This window comes from Nothoprocta perdicaria, unplaced genomic scaffold (genome assembly GCF_003342845.1).
Source record: "Nothoprocta perdicaria isolate Ctin4 unplaced genomic scaffold, notPer1 scaffold_165, whole genome shotgun sequence".
NCBI classification, from domain to species: domain Eukaryota; kingdom Metazoa; phylum Chordata; class Aves; order Tinamiformes; family Tinamidae; genus Nothoprocta; species Nothoprocta perdicaria.
In genome coordinates, this window is record NW_020454816.1 from 1,380,604 (window position 1) to 1,400,938 (window position 20,335).

At 47.3% G+C, this 20,335-nt stretch overlaps 1 protein-coding gene across 1 annotated transcript in view; it reads left to right on the forward strand.

Moving 5' to 3' along the window:
- SLIT3 (slit guidance ligand 3) overlaps positions 1 to 20,335 on the forward strand; it is a 337,579-nt gene that overhangs the window by 314,971 nt on the left and 2,273 nt on the right. The window contains exons 31-34 of the mRNA XM_026035707.1: positions 733 to 973; positions 3,285 to 3,415; positions 16,650 to 16,804; positions 18,671 to 18,956. Of these exons, the coding sequence (XP_025891492.1) occupies positions 733 to 973; positions 3,285 to 3,415; positions 16,650 to 16,804; positions 18,671 to 18,956 (813 nt within the window). The remainder of the gene's footprint in view (positions 1 to 732; positions 974 to 3,284; positions 3,416 to 16,649; positions 16,805 to 18,670; positions 18,957 to 20,335) is intronic.

The window sequence follows — 20,335 nt, forward strand, 5'->3', positions numbered from 1 at the left end:
AAAGCCTAATTCCTCCACTGCGTGGATGTTTCAGAGTTCCCCACTGGGATCGTTTGAGATAATTTGGGATAGTTTGCAGGAAATTCAACCRTGATTGCTTAAATAAATGAGAGTGTAGCATGCAGAACCCAGTCCTGTGGGCTTGGCCAAGCTTTGCCAGGCAGGCTGTGCTCCTCCTGCCACTGCTGCGGAGGAAAGAGGTTCCCTTCCTTTATAGGACAGGGTAGTTCTGGTTTTGGTGGCCAAGTGAGGTTATTGCTCAAGATGTCATGGCTGTTTTTATTTGCTCTTCTTGCACGCCTAGTATTGGTACTATTTATACATGGAAATGGCCTTTTGGTTTCCATTCTCATGGTATCAAGTGAGACTGCCTGTAAATTCCTTGAGTTTCCAAGTCGGGAAGACCTGAGCAGGTCTTCCTGCTTCCCTGCTTGGGAATTTGCCTTCCCAAGTACTCCCACCTGCCTTTGGTGGGCAGCCTCCTCTGGCTCTCGGAGATCTCCCTCCCCTTGGCATTTTTGCTGGTCTGTGACACGAACAACCAGAAACTCAGCTGCAATAAAGCAGAGGAGCCCATTGCTGTAGAAATAACATGTTGCCCAGCAAAAACCCCAGAAAAAAGCCCAGCAAAAAGCGTGGTGTCAGTGTGATTCTGTGCTCTCTGATACACCACAAAGCAAGTGAGGAGGCAGGAAGAAGCACTAACTGAGGCTGTGTTTGCTCCCTCCAAAGCGGCCTCTTCTGCGAGAACCCACCACCCATGGTGCTGCTGCAGACGAGCCCATGCGACAACTACGAGTGCCAGCACGGGGCACAGTGCATCGTGGTGCACCAGGAGCCCGTGTGCCGCTGCCTCGCCGGCTTCGCCGGGCAGCGCTGCGAGAAGCTCATCACCGTCAACTTCGTCGGGAAGGACTCCTACGTGGAGCTGCCGTCAGCCAAAATCCGCCCGCAGGCCAACATCTCCCTCCAGGTAGGCTGAGCATGGCAGTGCCACCAGCCTCAGGGGCTTCCAAGCAAAATAACTAGTTGTTTCCCTCCTGAAGGGAGAGGAAATGTTGTTGGCCGGGATGCAGCCGCGGTTGGAGCCGGCTAACGAGCCTGCTGGCTGCTCTGGAACCATTGCGGCATTAAGGAGCCACAAAGACTTCACCTCACCCGTTTGGACACGTGTCCTGCCCCATAATCTCACCCCTCTTTGATACCCAAGGCTGGCAGCGTAGCTGCTGATGATACGAGGATGCTTCACTGTCGTCTTGCTGATTTACAGTATAGAGACGTCTTTCCTCCTGCAGAAATTAGTGCTTATTATTAGGAGGCCTATTAAGGGAGGCTCCTCTAAATGGCCTTTCCAGGCATTATTTTGCTTACTTGTTTACTGTGCATGGTCCCAAGATGAAAGGCTCGGGATTTTGTTACAGGCCTAATGTTRCACTCAAATTTGGTGTGAGGTCTAAGATTTAAAAGGCAGTGGAAATGGGACACYGTATTTACCATGCATCTGCCGTGGGGTTTGTGTTTTTTGGATCAAAGGTATTTTGGATACTCAGTCCAAAATCATGTTTAAGAGATTGGGAAGTTGCTTGCATTTGCAATTTAATAGGCATTAATTGATGTAACCTCAAATAAATGAAGGAATCATCTTTAGCTTTGTATGTTTTTCTAATAAAGAGATGGGTGGAACACATGAGACCTTATGCATCTGTGTTTTAGGCCACTGATTGTTAATCTGGATTATTTCCATWCTGGACTCACCCTGCGAAGGGAGCATAACGTTTCAGAAGATGTGAGGAGAAAGATCTCTGTATATTTGTTTTATTATATTTATTATTCTCAATTCAAAGAGACTATTCCACAGTTGGAAATCATATTCTGGACTGACTTCTGTAGTTTAATTGTAATTAAAATACCCATGTCAAGACATGGAAAAATAGACCATATTTCCACGAAGGAGGGGATGTGTAAAAGCTTATATGGGTGGTTCCTGCAAAATTTATTCTGCTGATCAAACTGCACTTAATGCTTCTTTTCTTCAGCAACTTGAATAGAAAGTTCATATGAAAAATGACACCCACTCACGTATATTGGACACTTTCAATTTTTCTTACAAATTCTCTTCTATTTAGAGAGGATTTATTTAGAAAAGGTTCTAAGGTGTTCTAAAATACACATGTTCCCAAAGATTTCCCCCACACCAAAGCTGAAAATCTGGACATTGTCCTCTTAAGGAAGGTCTGCAAAGCATGCATTACCTCAACCATAGCCTGAAGAATAAATCCGGTTATTACAGCAAGTACTTGCAGATGAACCTCTCTCCTCTTGTTTCCCAGGCTGAATAATATTTTTGCATCCAGAAATTAATTGTCAGGGAATTAAAACTAGAATGTAGCACTGATTATTAAAACCAGATAGAAGAAACTTATTAAAAGTGTTAAAGGAAATTAATCTTTCAAGGGCTAAAGGACAGTACTAAAGTAACACGTCAATGCAAAAAGAAATTTACTGTCTGTTTACTTCTGGCATTTAGCTGCCATCCTAATCAAATAACCAAATARCCTCAAGAAGCTTATGTTGTGAAAATAATGGAGGCAGGTTCTAGCCAAAATCCCCATTAAGTCTCTCTCTTTATTTTCTGTGCTGTAGAGACAGTGGAGCCAGGAAAAGCAGAGTATTTGGATTCTGATGTGGACATGAGGCTTTCCTTTTCTTGGTGTGCTTTAGAGCCAAAGGGACGAAGGCTCCTGGGTCCTGTTGTGTCTTTCCAAACTTCCCATCTGACCTGAGCACGACTTGCTAAATACTCGAGTTGAGAGAACAGCTTGGACTAGGTGTGGGGACAGGCCCTGCTTTCCTTCTTGTGCTTTTAGAAGGTCTACGAGAAGAGCAGCACCTTCTGAGAACGTGTTTGCTTCTGACTGTGATAAACTTCCTTCTCCTAGAGTGGATCTTCCAAAACTCCAGCTCAAAATGGGGAACTAACTGAGAAATGAGACCCATATGTGGCCAAAAATAGTGCCGTAGTCTAGTGAGAGAGAGCGGGAACCAGGCTCCCTTTGGAAGTAAGGGAGCCCTCCCAGCACAGAGAGCCRAAGTGTTGGTGTACAGGCCCCCTCCAGGTCACCAAGAGCTTTTGGGATCTCACATTTCTTCTTGCCTTTGTTAACTATGCATATAGTTCCTTAATAATTCAAGTGCATGTGTTTTCTGTGTTATTTTAATGTATGCTTTCTGTGTGCATTTTAATCGTTCTTAAGGAACCTTACGTGGCTGTTCATGTTTCATAGGTAGCAACGGACAAGGACAATGGCATCTTGTTGTACAAGGGAGACAATGATCCACTGGCTCTGGAGTTGTACCAAGGACACGTGAGGCTCATCTACGACACGCTCAATTCTCCACCCACCACAGTATACAGGTAAAGGCCTGAGCTCTATCAACACAGATTCAATACAGAAAAGATGGAGAGGTAGGAATTTTCAGAATTGTGTGTGGAAGAAGAACCTTTTGTCTTACTGCATCTCTTTTATCTGTTAAATTAGATATGAAAACTGGAGTGAAGCCTTAGCTATGGGCTGTATGGTTAAAAATTTATCTTTTGGTAAATATTGTCCTTGAATCAGTTTCTGTTATGTTGATATTTAACATTAACATGCTGTACCAAGGCACAACAGTGACCTCAACAGTATAAGTGCAGGATTAGCCTGTGTCAAAGTAAGAGAAAGGATGAATTCCTCTCCAGGGGGAGGTTTGTAGAGCCCCCAACTATATCAGAAGTACAGACACAAGCCATGGCAAAGCACGGACTGCAGAGATGAACTGCAGGGCACTGTGGCCGTCGGTAGCTTCTCTTTTTGCCCTGCCAAACAACAGTTTCTCTTCATTAACTGCAAAAAAAAAAAAGCAAATGTAAAAGCAAAACCCATATGCAAAAGGGCTGCTTGAGAAAGGGAGGACGTGCTGCTCGTGTCTCCCTTGGTGCCTTCCAGCGGCTCCCAGATGAGCTGCCTTCTGATTATTTTTAAGCCCTTAAGATGCTCCAGCTGGTTCCTTATGTCATGCTGGGCTCCGGCAGCTCCATGGCATTGCATGGAGCAAGGAGCCCACTTCCCTGCTGGGAAGAGCATCCTATTAGAGCAAGTGCCAGGATGCCACCAGACACCACCAACCACGCTGTGCCTTGTGCTTCTTTAGGAAGGTGTTCTCAGCACACGATAGAATCTCAGTTCTCCGGAAACACAGTAGCTGATTGTAGTTTCTTTTAGGGGAACTGTGTTCTCTGAAAGAAAAGGAGAATGTTGCTTTTAAATCTTAATGCATAAAAGTGAGTGGGGTATCCCCACGCAGGGACRTCTCCAGGAGGAGCTTGTCCACGGTAGGAGCTATGTAGCTTGTCACCAGTGACCAGATGAGAAGCAGTCCTCTGCGTGTGGCCGGTAATCCTGATTGATTTCCTGTTAGAGCGCAGCGTGACAGTGTGAAATGGTTTTACAGCCCTAATTAGAAGATAGGGAGATGCTCCTCACGGGTGGGCAGCGTGCGGGGCGGCAGGTCCCAGCTCCTCGTGGGGACACAACGACGTGGTGGGTGCCAGGAGCCATCGCCACGCACGGAGCATCTGCTGCCTCTGGCCAAGTTGCCAGAGCTGGTGAGCGTCAGCGTCCTCATTATTCCTGTRCCCTTCATATTGATCAAGGAGGAGGTCTCCATGCGGACTGACACCTCATTACCATAAGATTAATGGCCTGTTCACTACATTTTCTACTGTGTCATCTGTTGAGAWGGGGAAGTAGCTGCTTAATACGATGCCCTTTCTGAAATGTCACTCTAATCTTTTATTAGTTTAAGGAGTGGAGCAAGATGGGATTAGCATGGAGCTTGATGGGAAAAGATTAGATTGATGGAGAAAAACTGCAGCTAAAGAATGTCAGGAAGGGCTTCTAAATAGATTAAAAGACTAGTTTTCCTTAAGGGCCAAGGAAGGGAGAGGAAACCTATTTCTCTCCTTACAATCGTAGAATTTAAGGCTAGAAGGCATCAGTGGATCCAGTCTGWCCTCCCTGTGTTTCCTGCTTGACTTTTGACTAAGGCACACGCTGTGTTTGGCTAATGCCTTGACGGGAAAACACCCAGTGAAGGAAAACTCCCCATTTCCCTTAGCAGCTGGGATGATGGTCACCCATTTCCTCAGGATCTTCCCTGGACTTCTACAGTTTTTTCATTTTGCCTGAGAAACAAGAATCCTGGGAGAACACGCAGCGTCCAGAGCTCRGTCTCACCATTGGTAAAACCATTTGCCTTTTGTACCACCTGCTCCGTAGTCCCTCATTTAGGTGTTTCATTTAGCTGTCATCCTCAGCAACAGTGCACTGTTTGAGGAGCTCTGCTGGAGGACTGGTAGGGTCGTTATCCCGGGCAATATCCGTCCAGAGCTGCTGTCCTCCAAGGGGCTCCGCTTCCCAGAAGGGATGAGCGATGCTTGGCCTCTTGGTTTTCTTCAGAAGTGTCTGCCAAAAGAGGAGGAGGCCTTAAAATACTGTCTGTGGGAACGGCCCCAGGGTGTCCACCACTGACCGGGCTCCTGCACCGCAACCCGACGTTGTGCTGGCTGTTTCTGGGACCCCCATCATGGGCTATGGGGCGCCACAGGCATCTCCACCATCAGATTCATTAATGACCCTGAAGAACAATAAATTAGCGAGCTCCTTGGCGAATACCCAGCAGCTATTTCCAGACGATGCCCGTCACCACACGTGTTTGGATCGAGCAGCAGCTCAGGTTCCTTGTGGGTGGTTCTCAGAGGGTCCCCCTGAGGTGCTGGAACCCACAGTGGGCACCCAGTGGTGCCTCCCTGTCCCCTGCATGTGCTGCCAGGGCTAATGTAGGTGTGACACAAACTGTGTGTGCCTGGGACACTGTTGTTTGCTGCAGATGGCCTCACCTGGAGGAACAATGCTGGGAGATGGTCTGAGGGCAGGGATGGGGCAAAATAGCCAGGGAAGAGCAGGTGATTTTACCTCCTCTGTGAGCCCACCTTGACTTTGACTATGGGAGCCAGTGTGTTCCTCTATCTCCTTTGCTTCTCTGAGCAGCTGTGTTTAAGCAGAGCTAAAGTTAGTCCAGAAAAGCCCAAGATTAATTTGCTGTGGGTTTGGATTTGCTTGCCGTGGATCCCTTCCTGTCGTGTGTTCAGGACAGAAATGTTGGAGTTGTCCTGCATTCTGGTCAGCTAAAAGTGGACTATCATGATAGGTTTTATGCTACTRTACAATGATGCTGATTTGAATGCTAGATCAATCCTTCATTAATAGAAATGGAAAAGAGAAATTTGACATTTAAACTAATGAAGTAATTCCCTCCTGAGTACCCAGATTGCCGTGTTGCATGCGAGCTGTCGTATCTGATAAAGAGCTTGATGCAGCTGCTACTGGTGTGAAATCGTGTGTTTTCATGCTTCCTGATGGTAGGGAAAAAGGAAGCAGTTAGGAAAATACAAGAATTAATGGCATGTGTCTTTCTGCGGAGTCTATGCCCAAACTATATTATAGTTCTTTATAAGAGTATTCTGCTGTAATCTGTTTTCCAAAGTGCTCCATCATTTAAAATATGTCTTGCTGGTTTCATTGTGCAATTCTAGGTATCAGGCTAATTCTTAGAGAGACTAGATGGATGCTCTTGTGGTTAAAGCACAAGACCTCGAGTGAAGGGAGCTTAAATTCTTGCTGTTTGTCCCTTGTATGTTTTGTCTGTAGGATGTCAGTTTACCTGGGTATCTGAAGGGGCCTGGGGAGGGTGCTGGGTGTCCAGCAGGTGAGATGGTCCTCCTGGTCCTCTCATCTCCTCTGGGTGCTGGGCCRTGGTGGTCCAGCCAACGTGGCCACCACTGCGCACTTGCCTCGAGGAGGCAGCTCCTAAGAACAGAATTGGGAAATATCCAAGGAATTTGGCCCACCCATTGAGATTTCCAAGGCTTCTCCTCCACCCATGTGTCTCATCAAACCCAGCATTTACCAAAGTATCTCTGTAGAGCTCCCTGCCCAACTGGTCCCTTCCTTCATCGCCTGCAGCTGCTGCTGAGCCTGTCCCTGCTGGGATTCCTGTTCCATACCCCTGGATGGGCTCTAAATAGACCATTTCTCAGAGATTTCTATGAGGCATCAGTGAGCACTTAACAATTCTGCGTATTTGCAATTCATTCCATTCTCTCTCACGCGCTCCCTTACTTTTCCAGGTACTCCTCAGGGAATTTGCATCAACTATAATGAAAGCAACTGGCATTAATCTCTGACCTGCACAGTAAATATTGTAAAATTTGAATGTACTTATACATCTTGCATGAGCCAAGGCGAAGGACAGATGAATTATTTCTTGCTTTTATAAAGGGCTCTGGTGTATTTGAAGGGAACAAAAAGACAAGTGTTTGAGCTCTTGTCAAACTACAAACCGTATTTCCCTGGTTTTCCTCAGATTTTTGTGTAGCAGAACAGTGAAAACTACAAGAGCAAAATCTTAAAACGTCGTCTAGTTTTAATCCCTATGTTAAGAAACAAATATTTGCTCTCACGAAATTCAGAAGCATTCTCCTGATGAGCTGCAGCTTCAAGAAGGGTGAAGGTTTGTCCTTCAAGCTGCCTGAGGCCCTAGCAGGCAAAATCTTGTTAAGCTGAATTAATTCTTATTTGTAAATCTCTTCAGTATGGATCCAGAATCGCCATGCTCCTGACCCACAGCTTTATTTCTAACCTCATTTGTTACGCTGCCGTTGACCTCTGCGTTGGGTGTTTTAACAGAGAGCTTCAAGCCTTTTACATGCAAGTCAGGGTGAGCRTGTCTGCTTGGCAGGTACAGGAGCTGAGGAATAGCCAGCCCGATGCCGCTTGGCCTGTGATAGCGACAGAAGTAGAAGTGAAGATCTCCGAGGTTCCCGAGGGCCCAAAGCTTGTGGATGTCGTCCCGAAGCCGGGTTCRGAGACTGCTCCTTCGCCAGGGCAAACGGGACCGGCTTGTGGCTTCTCCTCGGCTCTTGGGCTGAGCGTTGGAGAACTGGAGTCGCGGCTTGTGAAGGCAATAAACACAGTAGCTGTTCCTCCTGCACACAGGCTTTAGTGCCCTGATGACTAGTTAATTGATTTAACTCGTCTTACAACCGCTTGACGTCAAAACAGGGGTGTTATTCATATCTTTTTAATTAGGAATGCAGTCATCAGTGCTCCTGCTGACACCTTTGTCTTTCCTTTTAAGTCTGAATATTGCTGTGCACGGAACCATGGTAAAAAACATAAGGCAGTCAGAAAGATAACAGTTTTAATCCAAAGAAGAAATGAGAGGTGAGGAGATAGCGATAGATCGTAAAGCAGCAAAAGCTGGAGGGGGTCACAGTKCAAAGGAATCACAAGTAGGAATCAGGAAGCAGTCAGAGGCCAGGCTCTAGATGGGACGTCCCGGTCCCATCCGGTGCCGGGAGYTCCTGCCTGTGAGGGGAACTTGTGGGAATGGGCCCAGGCTTGGAGAGTGAACACAGATACCCTGCCCTCAGCTGAGCTTTAGCCAGTTGGGCCTGAGCCTTAGCACTGCCCAGGCAAACCCCAAAGTCACTGTGAAACCAGAACCGCTCCTTGCACCACAGCAGGAACTGGATTTAGGCATTGCCCTCCCTACAAGGTGGCCCTCGCCGCAGTGGGAGCATCAGTGGGGATACACGGGCGCTCCCGGCAGCTCGGGGCTCTCCGGGTGTCACTGGTGCCCGTCGCCGGTCTGCTTGCTGCCCGCTGGAAACACAACTGGGCACTGAGCCCTCTGTCCACAGAGTAACCGGCAGAGAAGCGTTCAAAAGTCAGTTAAAAGGTATTTTCTTACTGTGCTATAGGGCCCTGGCATGTCGCAGAGCTGGCCGGGGCTGCCTGCTACGGAGGAGGATTGAAGAACCCCCTAATAGACAGTGATGGAATAAAGCTCATCAGAGCCAAGCTAACTCTGTAAACTTCCTATCCACAAATGGCTGGCTTATGTCTTGAATCAGGAGGTTTTTCTCTTACAAAAAGGAAAAAAAAAGTAGCAAGCTAATGTAGCATGTTTATTTCTTCTGCCTATAAATTTCTTGTAAACATGGTGACTAACACAAAATATAGATGTGTACCATGTGTGATAGATGTACGTAGCGTTTATGTGAAACCCCAAGCGCTGGCTTCAGTAAATAACAGTTTCTCTTAGAAGAAGCGCCTGCAGAATTGGTGTTGAGGGTGTCACAGAGGGGCAGTACCGAACTGAGACCCCTGGTCTGCATCTGCCAGGACACCCCAAAGCCTCACAAAAACACTGTGAGATGACTGCGGGTCTCATGGCTTTCAGATTTTAATTTTATCTAAACTTATTTTTATATAGGGAGTCACTCAATCTATGCATGTTGCCACAGATGAAGTGGGAACCACTTAATTTCCTGACTATATATTAGGTTTCTATATAGGCACAGTTTTCTTTYGTAGAGTTTAGTCTCCAGTTTCAACTAGTAAACTTCATTCCCTGCCTCCCATTCAGTTTGGAAGCACTAGAAATTACGTCCTGTGATGGCCCTGGTCACTGTGGCTAACTGTCTGATACCTTGGTATTTTCACGAGGGGAAAAGGGAGTGGATTTTGTGCAGTTATTCCCTCTGGTAGGGTGACCCTTGTGAGAGCTCCTGGCAGGGCTCCGCAGCGGGAACAAGCCAAGATGTCCAGGAGCTGTTTCAGTAGCAGCCCCACATTTCACTGGCCACCGTCCTGGGGCATCCTGGAGCATCCTGGAGCATCCTGCAGTGCTGTCCCTGGTGGGACGTCCTCCCTGCGCCGCGAGGAGGGGACACCGCAGTGCTGGCACCGACTGCTGCTCTGTCAGGGCTCGCTGTCCTCTGCAAACCCATGTTGGCACTCTGACTTTCGGAATAACTGATGCAATGAGAGAATTAGTGACGTATTAAGAGAGCTGCAGAATCTGCATGTGATGATTTTTGCATCCTGTGTTTATTTGATTTGCTATTTTATATGAAGCATGGTACAGGAAGGATATCAAGAGGCAGTTGCTCGTTGCCCTGAGACCTGCCGAGTGCCAGGATGCACCAGCCTGTTCCGGRTAGGGAGGCAGCAGGGCAGCCCTGGGATCTGCCTTTGGGGGAGCCCCCGGCTTGCAGAGCTCACTCGAGTAGTGGTTATTGCCCTTGCACTTGCTTTTAGCAAAGCTGGGTCAGCAGAACGGCGTGTGTGGCTCTGCAGAGACCTCTCGACAGGCAGGAGGCTGCAGCGGCCGCCGGGCATCCGACCTGCTGCCTGTGCCAGGGATACGTGGAGAATTCCCGGCAAACAAGGACTGTGACGCTCGCCGTGAGTCTGACCCGTGTGTGAGGGGTCGGGGCTGTGTGAGTCGCGTGTCGCAGTACAGAAAAGGTCCTTGTTTTTCCCTTAGATGGTCTGTAATACAGTCGCTTTCGGTGTTGGCAGGGGTGCTGCAGGAATGGAGTTAGGAGTGGAAATTAGATATGCAGAGCCCGGCCAAACGATCATTAAGGGAGATAGGCTAATCAGCTGCCAGTGTTTYGGGGTTGTAAACACCACGAGGAGGAAGATGGGTGGCCTGCCGAGCTGAAAGGGCAAGGAAAGGAATAAAACCAAGCAAATGGAAATGGAAATAGCCAGGAACCTGAGTCTTCATGTCGGGTCTCCCAGGCGGAGAGCGCTCAGCGCTGCAGTCCTGCAAAACAGGGCTGACCATAATGCAGGAGAGTAACTTTTGAGCTGGAAAGGAACTTGACTGCTTTAATATGTCTTTTTTTTACCTCTTCCTTCCCTGGTTTTGAGTTTTGTTAATGTTTTTTCTTGCTTTTTCCCAACATGTGTTTTTTATTTGGCTTCTGAAGACGATAGCGCTTGAAGTGCTGGGTTATTGTAGGAATGGCACAAACGCGACTCCAATTATGATTTTGCCTGTGTTGCCATGGAGAAGTTTCAATCTCTTTCAGACTTTCTATAACTGTAACTAAGGACGGGAGGGAAACTCTGCCTGGGAGAGACGAAAACCCATCACCACCCCTGAAACCTTCAGCACTCCCAAATCGCTAACACCTTGGTACATTTTGCTGCACCAAGCAGCAAAATTGCAAGGACACATGTCCTGCTTTGAGTCTTCTTGTCCCATTCCCGCCCTTCTCATGCGCTGCTCTGCTTTTGGAAACGATTCCAGGCTATTTCACTCTGGGTGTTTTCAGACGTTGCTTAACTTGAGCGTTCTCCGTGTCCTCCACTCCTCGCTCGCTTCTCATCTCCGCGTTAGCTTTGTTCTGCGCTTCAAATGAGCCATGTCCCCATTAAGATGGAGGTCAGGAAAATCTGGAGATCATCGTTAATGAATTGATGTCCTCGTTTGCATAATTGATGGTTACACATTTCCTCGGTGACATGGTGTGCTGCAATACTTAAAGCTATTTTTGTTTTTGACTTCTCTGTTCCCTGCTAAAGGCGCTTTACACATCAGCAAAAAACAACCACCCAAAGCCCAAGTTTTACAAGTTCAAATTGACTGTTTAATCAAGTTTAATCCTGTTTTCACTGGTATATTTTCAGGGGTTCAACCCTAGATCTCTGGTGGGTATCTTAGCAAGAGGAGGCTGCTCATTACAACAGTGTGTGTACGAGGCTGAAGCAGAGGGGAAAGGAAATACAGGAGGGAGAAGATAAACAGACCAAAAACAAGCAAGAAAATCATTTTATATATATATTTGCTGTGTTTTTAATGTTACATACATTAAAGGAGGAMGCATACATTAAAGGAGGGAGCATAAGGGGCTGAACCCCTAGTGTCCCCATGAGCTCTGGGAGTTGGGCTGTCCCCGTGTCTATTCCCTCTTCCCTGTGCCGCTCTGGTGGCTTGTTTGATCTGTAGGTGATTTGCAGGAATCTTAAGCAGATCACAGAAACTGAGAGCGACATTCCCATGGCTGAGCTCTCGGGCAGCTTTTCCCCTGTGGGCTTTTTCTTGGGGTTTCTCAGCACAGTATTTGGACCATCTGAATCCATTTCCAGAGGCTTTCAGAAGTGCTTGGCTGCTTCTGATGCCTACGTAGAAGAACCTGTGGAGCGTTTACCTACATCCAAAGACTTCTGTGGAATATAAGTCTCCAGTGAGACTTTTATTAGAGACTTAGATGGGTCATTATGTACCTGTGAGGAAAAGAGGAAATCAGGGAATCTTCAGTGAAAATAATAGGCTATCCAGATCTGAAGGAGACATCATAACCTATAGCCTGAGCTTGGAACTGCTAAAGCTATAATTTAAGTGACCTTAAAATGAGCAGTTAAAGGCGATGCCTTCCAGTAATTTCTCATATGAGGTTCAGTGGTGATGATGATTAATACGTACTATTTTCTTGGTGTTATTTTTGTATGTAGGCTTCAGTGCACTGCGAGGGGACACTGCACTGCTTGAAGATTACAATAAATCTAAAACTCGTGTCCGAGCGCGCTGCTGCTGCTGCTGCAGGGGTATGCTTGGCAAGAGCACCAATCTCAGCCCTGTTTTAGTGTTTTCCTGCGTGTTTTTGACAGCTCTCATCTCTCCAAAGCAGTGAAAGGCAAGGATGAGCTGGATGAAAGCTGGATGCCTTCGTGGATTGTGCGCAGTGTGTAACGTGGGCTGGGAGAACGTGGAGGTGACGAGGAGGGAGGCGAGCTGCTGCTTGTGTCGTGGCGAGGTTGCTCTGTGCGAAGCTGGTGGGTGCACCGTGGGTGCAGGTGGGACCCTGCTGTGGGAACAGGCTCTGTGCGGTGTCTGCGGTGAGGCGGGCGCTGAGCAAGCTGCTCGCTGCGGTCAGCGAAGCCATTCCCGGGTCCGAGCAAGAATCTTTCCGTTTTATATAAAGCTGGTCTTTTGGYTCCTTTTACTGTTTATTGTTCAGCAAGCTGCATTATTGAATTAAATTCCTGGAAATCCTTGCTTATGCTTCAAGTATTTACACTTAAACATATCCCTTCCTTTATTTAACAAGAAAACTATATATATATATATATATATATATATACACATGTATGTATATAATCTCCAGTGGTAGTGGCCCACAATAGTGCAGTTATGCTGGATAAAAAAATCATGACTCTCTAATAGTTTGGAAAATCTCCCAAACCAGAACTTGGTTTTGTCAGTGCCCCTGAAAGGGAAATGGGTGCAGATCCAGCAGCCGTTTGGCTTCTTCCTCCTGTTCCTTTCGCCTCTCCCGTGCCTTGCTCCGACAGACCATTTGGATTGAATGGGGAAGCTTGGAAACCTTTGCAGAAGGAAGGGGTTGTGCRAGATCAGCTGTCAGGTGAGAGATGTTGCAAGATCTGCTGTAGGAAATAAAYCCTAAGCCACAAGAAACGTGCAGCACCAGGTTGTTGTGCCTGGCTCCGGAGTGCGGCAGGGCTCTGTGCCGGCGCTCGGATGCATCCGCAGGCGCCCGCGGCCCCGCTGCGCTGCAGCGCGCGGCCGCTTTCCGCGAGGCTCCGTCTCCCTCTCGCGGTCAGAGGCCCGCTCGGTTCTGCTGCGCAGCGAGATGTGGGTCTCCTGTCCCCGGCCTTGCCGGGGCCGTGTCCTCCTTACACCTTGTGCTTCCCGCCCGATCCCGCAGCTCCCGCYGGCCACATCTCTGCCCGTGGAGGGCACCGCTGCAGGGCGCGATTACCTGCGGAACRCAATAAATCCCCAGCTCGGAGACAGGTATTTACATAGCACAGGCTGCGRCAGGAGGATGAGCTCCCTAAGACCACCTGATCCCCAGGGAGGWTTCGGTTAAGGTTTTAATAAAACCCTCGCAGGGAGCTGGGGCAGGAAGCGGCCCCGCGTAGAAAAGGCGAGTGCAGCAAGTTTGTGCTCGGAGCGGCGTGCTGATGTGCTGCTCAGCGTCTGTGGCTTCCTCCCCTTCATCTCTGGCCAAGCCACTGTCTCCAACTGTCTCAGACGGTTGCGGAGGCTCCTAWGGGCCCAGCTATGGAAGAGGCTCGGAGCAGAGTTGGTGTTTCCCTCTCCGCTGGCTTCTCCCCAGGGCTGTCTGAGTCTCTCTCAAAGAGCAGTTACTTTTTAAAAGTTGTTGTCAGCAACAACAATAAGAGCTTTAATACAAGTATCTGCTGGGAGGGAGGCCGGGAGGAATCTGGGGATTTTCTGCCATCCTGGCCATCCATGTTCAGCTCTTCCATCATGTGTTAGTGTCTTAAAAAGCACATGAGTGCTCTGCCCATTCGGCCTTTATCTGCTTTGCAGAGCTGCAGTGCTGGCTGATGGCTTAGCCTTCTGTTCCTCAAGCTATAGACATAAAATATTTCACATCTCATACGAGTTAAAAAGCATAAGAGTTAGACCTGAGCAATATTCACCACCGGTACCTGTAGCTGGAAGCACCTCTCTGCTTTCCCAGTGCAAACATTAGCTCCGGGTCTGCCGAAAAGCGGGACCGCTGCGTGGGGCGGCCGCTTGCACTGCCAGGACACACAGGCTTTTGTTTGCCTATTAGTCAGGGCTCTGGTGCATAATCTGGAGCAAGCACATGCTGTGGGGGAGTAGGTGATTAATGCCTGTGAAATCCTGGCCCAGGGACGAGCGAGCGCTGCCAATTGTGATAAYGCTGTCCTCTGACAAATGGTCACGGCTTGGCCTCCTCCAGATAAGGATGTAGTTCTGTGTGTTAGCCCCAGATATTGATCCCAGCAGTGGGAAGGGGTCCTTGTCCTACAGCTCCTCCTCCCAGCTCCTCAGCACACAGCTGTCAGAGCCAAGGGGTTTTGGCTGTTCTTCTTCCTTTCGCTGGCACTTCTGCATGCACTAACCCAAATAGGCATTTCCATTTATCTAGCACCTTTCAGCTGAAAATCTCAGTACTTGGAACGTATGAAGTAAGCATTGCAACACCACAGTTAGATCAGCAGCGAGGACATGGGGRTCATCCAGGCTGCGCTGACAACACAGCTGTTTCCCATACTGGGGCAGATCCTTAGCAGAATTCAGGAATCCTGAAGCACAAAGTCTGGACCAGCTGTTTGCAACCTTGAGGTGTGAACCTTAAAATTTCTCTGACGGATGTTTGGGCCTTAATACAGAAAATTCAAGTACAGGAGTGCAGTAGCAGAAATGAAATGCCCAGTCTAGATTTCCAGCCAAGCAGCATCTCACGATGTCTAAATCTCACATGGGTATTTTTTCCTGCATCCTTACATAACAGAAGYGCCGCTCGGCTCGCAAGCTGGCCGGGAGGAATCCGTGGAAAGGGATGCACTCAAGCCAAGCTCCAAATGTATTGGCCGCACTGAACATGCAGGCAGGTTACGTAGCCACAGCTTAACTTCTGCTTCAACCACAACTGCTATTAGAGTCTCATTATACATTAGTGTTTGYGTGCGTGTGGAACAGAGGCTGTAACGTTTCATTGCGTTTACAGCAATGGAAAAGTCCCATCGTTTCTAGAAATACAATTAGAATTTGAAACTTTGCTGCAGAGCAGGTCATCACGTGTGTATCTGTTGCCCCTCTGTTTGGTCTCTTCCTGCTTTAGGTGCAATGAAACTGTGGTGGTGTTTGGGAGAACTGCAACATGCAGCATTTGTAAATGCTCAAGAGCTCTTTGGAAAATGTGTTTGATTGGTAAAAGCTGAATTCTAGCCCTGCACCTCCAAATGCAAGTGTAGACTGTATGTGGTACGGACTGGCAAACWGCTGCCGAGCTGCCTGACGGACTGCGGGCCTAATAGGCTTGAAAAACACCACTCAGAATACCCAAGCCATAATAAACTGTGTCTTTAATATATTGCCAGCTGAGATAGCTAGTTCATAGGAACACTTTTTGTCCTGTTATAATCAATCTACCTCTAAACGCTTCTCRAAGAGGAGTAGCAATCTGTTGGTTTTCCTTGTGTTCAGGTGGGACTGTGTTGTCTGAACTGAAGTATCCCCGTCATTTTCACATCTCCGAGTCCTAAATTCCTCCTTTGGCTTTACATCTTCCTCTCTTTTGGAGGAGAAGCTACTTTCTGAAGGCCCTGCTTGCTCCTGCCCCACGCTGCTGTCCCCAGCTGCATGTGAGATGCTCAGAGTTGACACTAACGATCAGGGCAGCGATGTGGGCAGCACGACAGGTCTGCAGGCTGTGGCTGAGGGCAGAGAACAGGAGGTCTTTCCTGAGGTAATTTTGCCACCAAGGCCATCACAGCTTGGGAACAGCACTTGTGTTCTGCCCTGCGCTGTGCTGACCGTGTGGGGCAGCTGGGATGGCTCCGTGGTAGTTTGCGAAGCAGCCTGAGCGTGTGTGCAAGCACAAATTCTGAATGAAATTCATGAGTGATTCATGAAATTCATGAAATTCATGAAATTCATGAAATTCACTCATGAAATTCGTGAGTGAATGAGAGATTCATTACTCACACACAGTAATCTGCAGTCCTCTCCAGTGTTATATATGTGTAGGTAATGTCTGTGCAGGAGTCGTCGTGCTGGACTTTATACCTTGGAGACTCTGGCAGAAGCCTTGAGGAAACTATTCACAAAGGAATGTGAATGTGAGGTATTCTTTTCAAAGAGTAATAGTAGGAGACAGGATGTCACAGGCATAATCATGGGTGATGTGATCTTCTAATTCACTCTTTTCTACCTTTTATTTTTAGTGTGGAAACAGTAAACGATGGGCAGTTCCATAGTGTCGAGTTGGTGATGCTGAATCAAACTCTGAACCTAGTGGTGGACAAGGGGACCCCCAAGAGTCTAGGAAAACTCCAGAAACAATCTTCAGTGAACCTCAACACTCCTCTCTACATTGGAGGTAYGACCAGTTGCTCTTGACTTGGGTTKAAAGGGTGACTAGTCCATGCAGATSACCTTCCATCCTATGGAAAGGATTTAGGTGGGACAGAAGTGAAAACACCTTTGAGAGGAGCACAGCCACTGTACAGCAGGATCAGAACTCGATTTGTAGGAAAAGAGGGGCCAAGTAGGGTGGGGAGCAGATGCCCAGAATAACAAGTATCCCCCTGATAAGGTGTCTRGATATGAGAGAGAGAGGCTGAAGTCTGTGCTCTGCACAATTGCTTTGTCTTTCCTAGAACACCCCAACCCMCCAGTTCCATTCTGGACTGAATGTTGAAATCTCCCCTTTTCTGTGACCTGGAGTGCTTGTTTTTCTACCCAGACTGTTCTAAATAAAAATACTCAGCAGATCTATAATAGACTGGGAAAGTCTTTGGGCTTTTTTTGACCCTGGACTATTGAAGCCAAGTTAGAAACTCTTATCAGCTGGGTGCTAGTCAAACCTTTTGTAGAAAATTCCTTTTAATAACCCTTTACCAAAACAATTTTTATTACCCTTGTAAAYAGAAAACTGGCTAATCCTGCTTTGGGCAGAGTTGAATTTTTATAATTGGCTCCTTTTTGGAATGTCACAGATTATTAAAAAGCATTAAGCATCAAAATTAATTTTGTATTGAGGGTATGCAACTTCTCCCTCTAGTTGAGGGTGAAAGATACTAACAACAGGCAGTTCATTTACAGAGAATTTGGGAAGTAATCCAGTGAGAAATATTTTGTTCATGGATGATCCTTGTGGATCAATAYTAATTCTCAAAAGATACCTACAAAAATGTCTTTGCAGGACAAATCTGAGACTTGAGATGAACAACTGCCTTGGATGCCAGTAGCTGTGCGCCCAGTGGGGACTTTTTAGCACCCAATACAGTCTTGTTGAATTCTTTGTCAACCTGCAGCATGGGCCAAGTGTCCACGTTTMGCATTCCTGTGGTTGGCAGCTGCACCCTTCCCCCTCAGACTGCTTAGTTAATGTAATTAATTACATTTTCTCCGAGCAATGTTTCCTAAGCTTCATTAATCGTTATTCAGCCCATCTAAGACTCACCTGAGGCTTCACGTGTCCAGAATCTTGTCCATCTCCCCAGCTACATCAGCTGGTCCATCAATTCTCCCCCTAAAGCATAGTTAAGCAAATGTGGGGTTTAAGAACTGTCTTTTAAAATGGAATTCCTGATGGGAAGCAAAATTCAGAGGMTTTGGGCAGCTGAAAACAACCGTGACTGAGCTAATGCAGCTGCACAGCTTGAATGGGGCTCAGTGTGAGAGCCCTGCATGGCCTGGGGGGACTTCTGAAGCGCCTAGGGGTGCAGGGTGCCAGCCCAGGGTCCCATCCTGCCTCCAGGGGTGCTGGTCTCTGCCTTGAGGTCCCCCTGTGCTGGTTTCAGTGGGATCAGTCCCCGCCTTARCTATGTGGTGGAGAAACGTTAGCTGGGGTCTTGCTGTACCCCACAGGCGGTCACTGCCTGCTGCCGAGATGCTCTTAAACCTTCCAGGAGGATAATTACTGTAGAGCTATAGACAGAAGGACAAGAACATATGTGACAGTCAGGAAACCAGAGCTTTTGTGTATGGTTGATTTTTGTTTTGATTCCATTTTTCTTCTCTTTTTCTGTCCTATGTAAGCTTGGGGGAGCGATTTGATTTTTATACCTTTTCATTTCCACAATGAGAACAGTAGCGCTGGGCTGCCTTACAAAGGATGCATGAAAATTAATTCTTTAAAGATTACAAGACGGAGGCTGTGGCAAATAAATGTGAGCAATTCTAATTTGCCAATTTATCATTGTACCTGTGAGTAAGCCTTCCCTTTTTGTTTTATCTGAAGGGATCCCAACCTCTACTGGATTATCTTCACTGCGCCAGGGTGCAGATAAGACCCCAAACGGTTTTCACGGCTGTATTCACGATGTCCGCATCAACAACGAGCTGCAGGATTTCAAGGATTTACCACAGCAGTCGCTGGGAGTCTTTCCTGGTTGCAAATCCTGCAATATCTGCAAACATGGCATCTGCCGGTCCCTCGAGAAAACCAGCGTGATTTGTGAATGTCACCCAGGCTGGACAGGCCCCCTCTGTGACCAGGAAATTGGAGACCCATGTCTCAACCACAAGTAAGCTTAAATAGGTGTTGAAGGGGGAAGAGAAACTTTACGGCTAATGCATATTTCACTTCTGGCTTTCTAAAATGACATCTGACAGTTCTTTGGAGGTGCTGGGTTCCCATGTAAAATTACTGGCAGTTGTGAGTCAGCATCCTTGGCAGCTCCTAATAKCCACTTCTTCTGATGCTCCTTGATGCCTCTCCAGATGAGCTCTTGGTCCTGGAGGAGTGAAGTTATTAATAACTACAGGTCAGTGCTAGCTATAAGAGGAAGGTCTGTATTTCAGTGATACACACATAGCTAAAAGAAGGTCCTCGTGAAAGCAGAGCTAGGCACAATATTCAGACTARCTCCCTGAAGACCATTATTAACTCCAGTGTGAATGGGTTTCAATTTTAAGTTGCCTGCAAAGAGGGGACGAGTGAAAACTGTTCCCAGTTAAGTTGTTCACAGTTTCAAAGACTCAATAGCCACATTTCCATTAGAAACCCTGGATGAAGAACTGGCTTACGGCAGGAGCACAAGGTAAGAGGCCAACACAGATGTGCAGCCTGAGCAATCCAGTGCCAGTTCAGAAGCAGATGGAAGCACAGTTGGGTGAGAAGCTGCCTTGGTTGGGGTGTCTATGGAGGGTGCTTTTCACAAGCAGGACAGCTAGGCTGCCTGAGCAATCCCTGCTCGGGCTGCTTGGTCAGGGCAAAAATTTAAGTTGGCAGGGGCACCGTTTTGGACTTGCCTCTGGGTCTAAATCTACACGGTACTGAGCTCTGGGAGGTGGTGATAAGCACCTGACACATTACAGACCAGAGGGATGAAAACTCAAGTAAAGAAAGTCACAAAGACCCAGATGTTTCCTTGAATTTCCTACCTCAATATCCAGCTGTCATGCCTGGACAAAGAGAAAAGTGAGGGAGTTCCAGATGTTTAACCGATGAGGAATTATTTCCCCCAACCCGAGGAGGGTTATGCAGTACTGAACATGCCCTGTTGTAAGGGAAGTAATTCTGTCTATTTTTATTATTCTTTTGATGCCCCACTTCCCATTAAATGTCCTTAGATGTTGGGAGTTGTCGCCTTACAGAGCTTTGTGTCCAAGGRAGGGCGGCACATGGAGATGGGCATCAGCTCCAGCGCCCCCACGTTGATCCGAACAAAGAGAGCAAATGTAGAGAACAGGCAGTTCAGTCAGCAACGAGAGTTACTATCCAAGTTGATATTATCTGTTAGTGGGGCAGGAAACGCTGATTTTGAAGACAGTGAATCCCTTAATTATTGTATTTTGCATATCTTGGCATGATTGCTGTTGCTCTTCCAATTTATGCTTTTCATTTGTGCAGCTTAGAAATGAAATGGACAAGGGTTCAACATAAGCAGGAAACAGTTTTAAA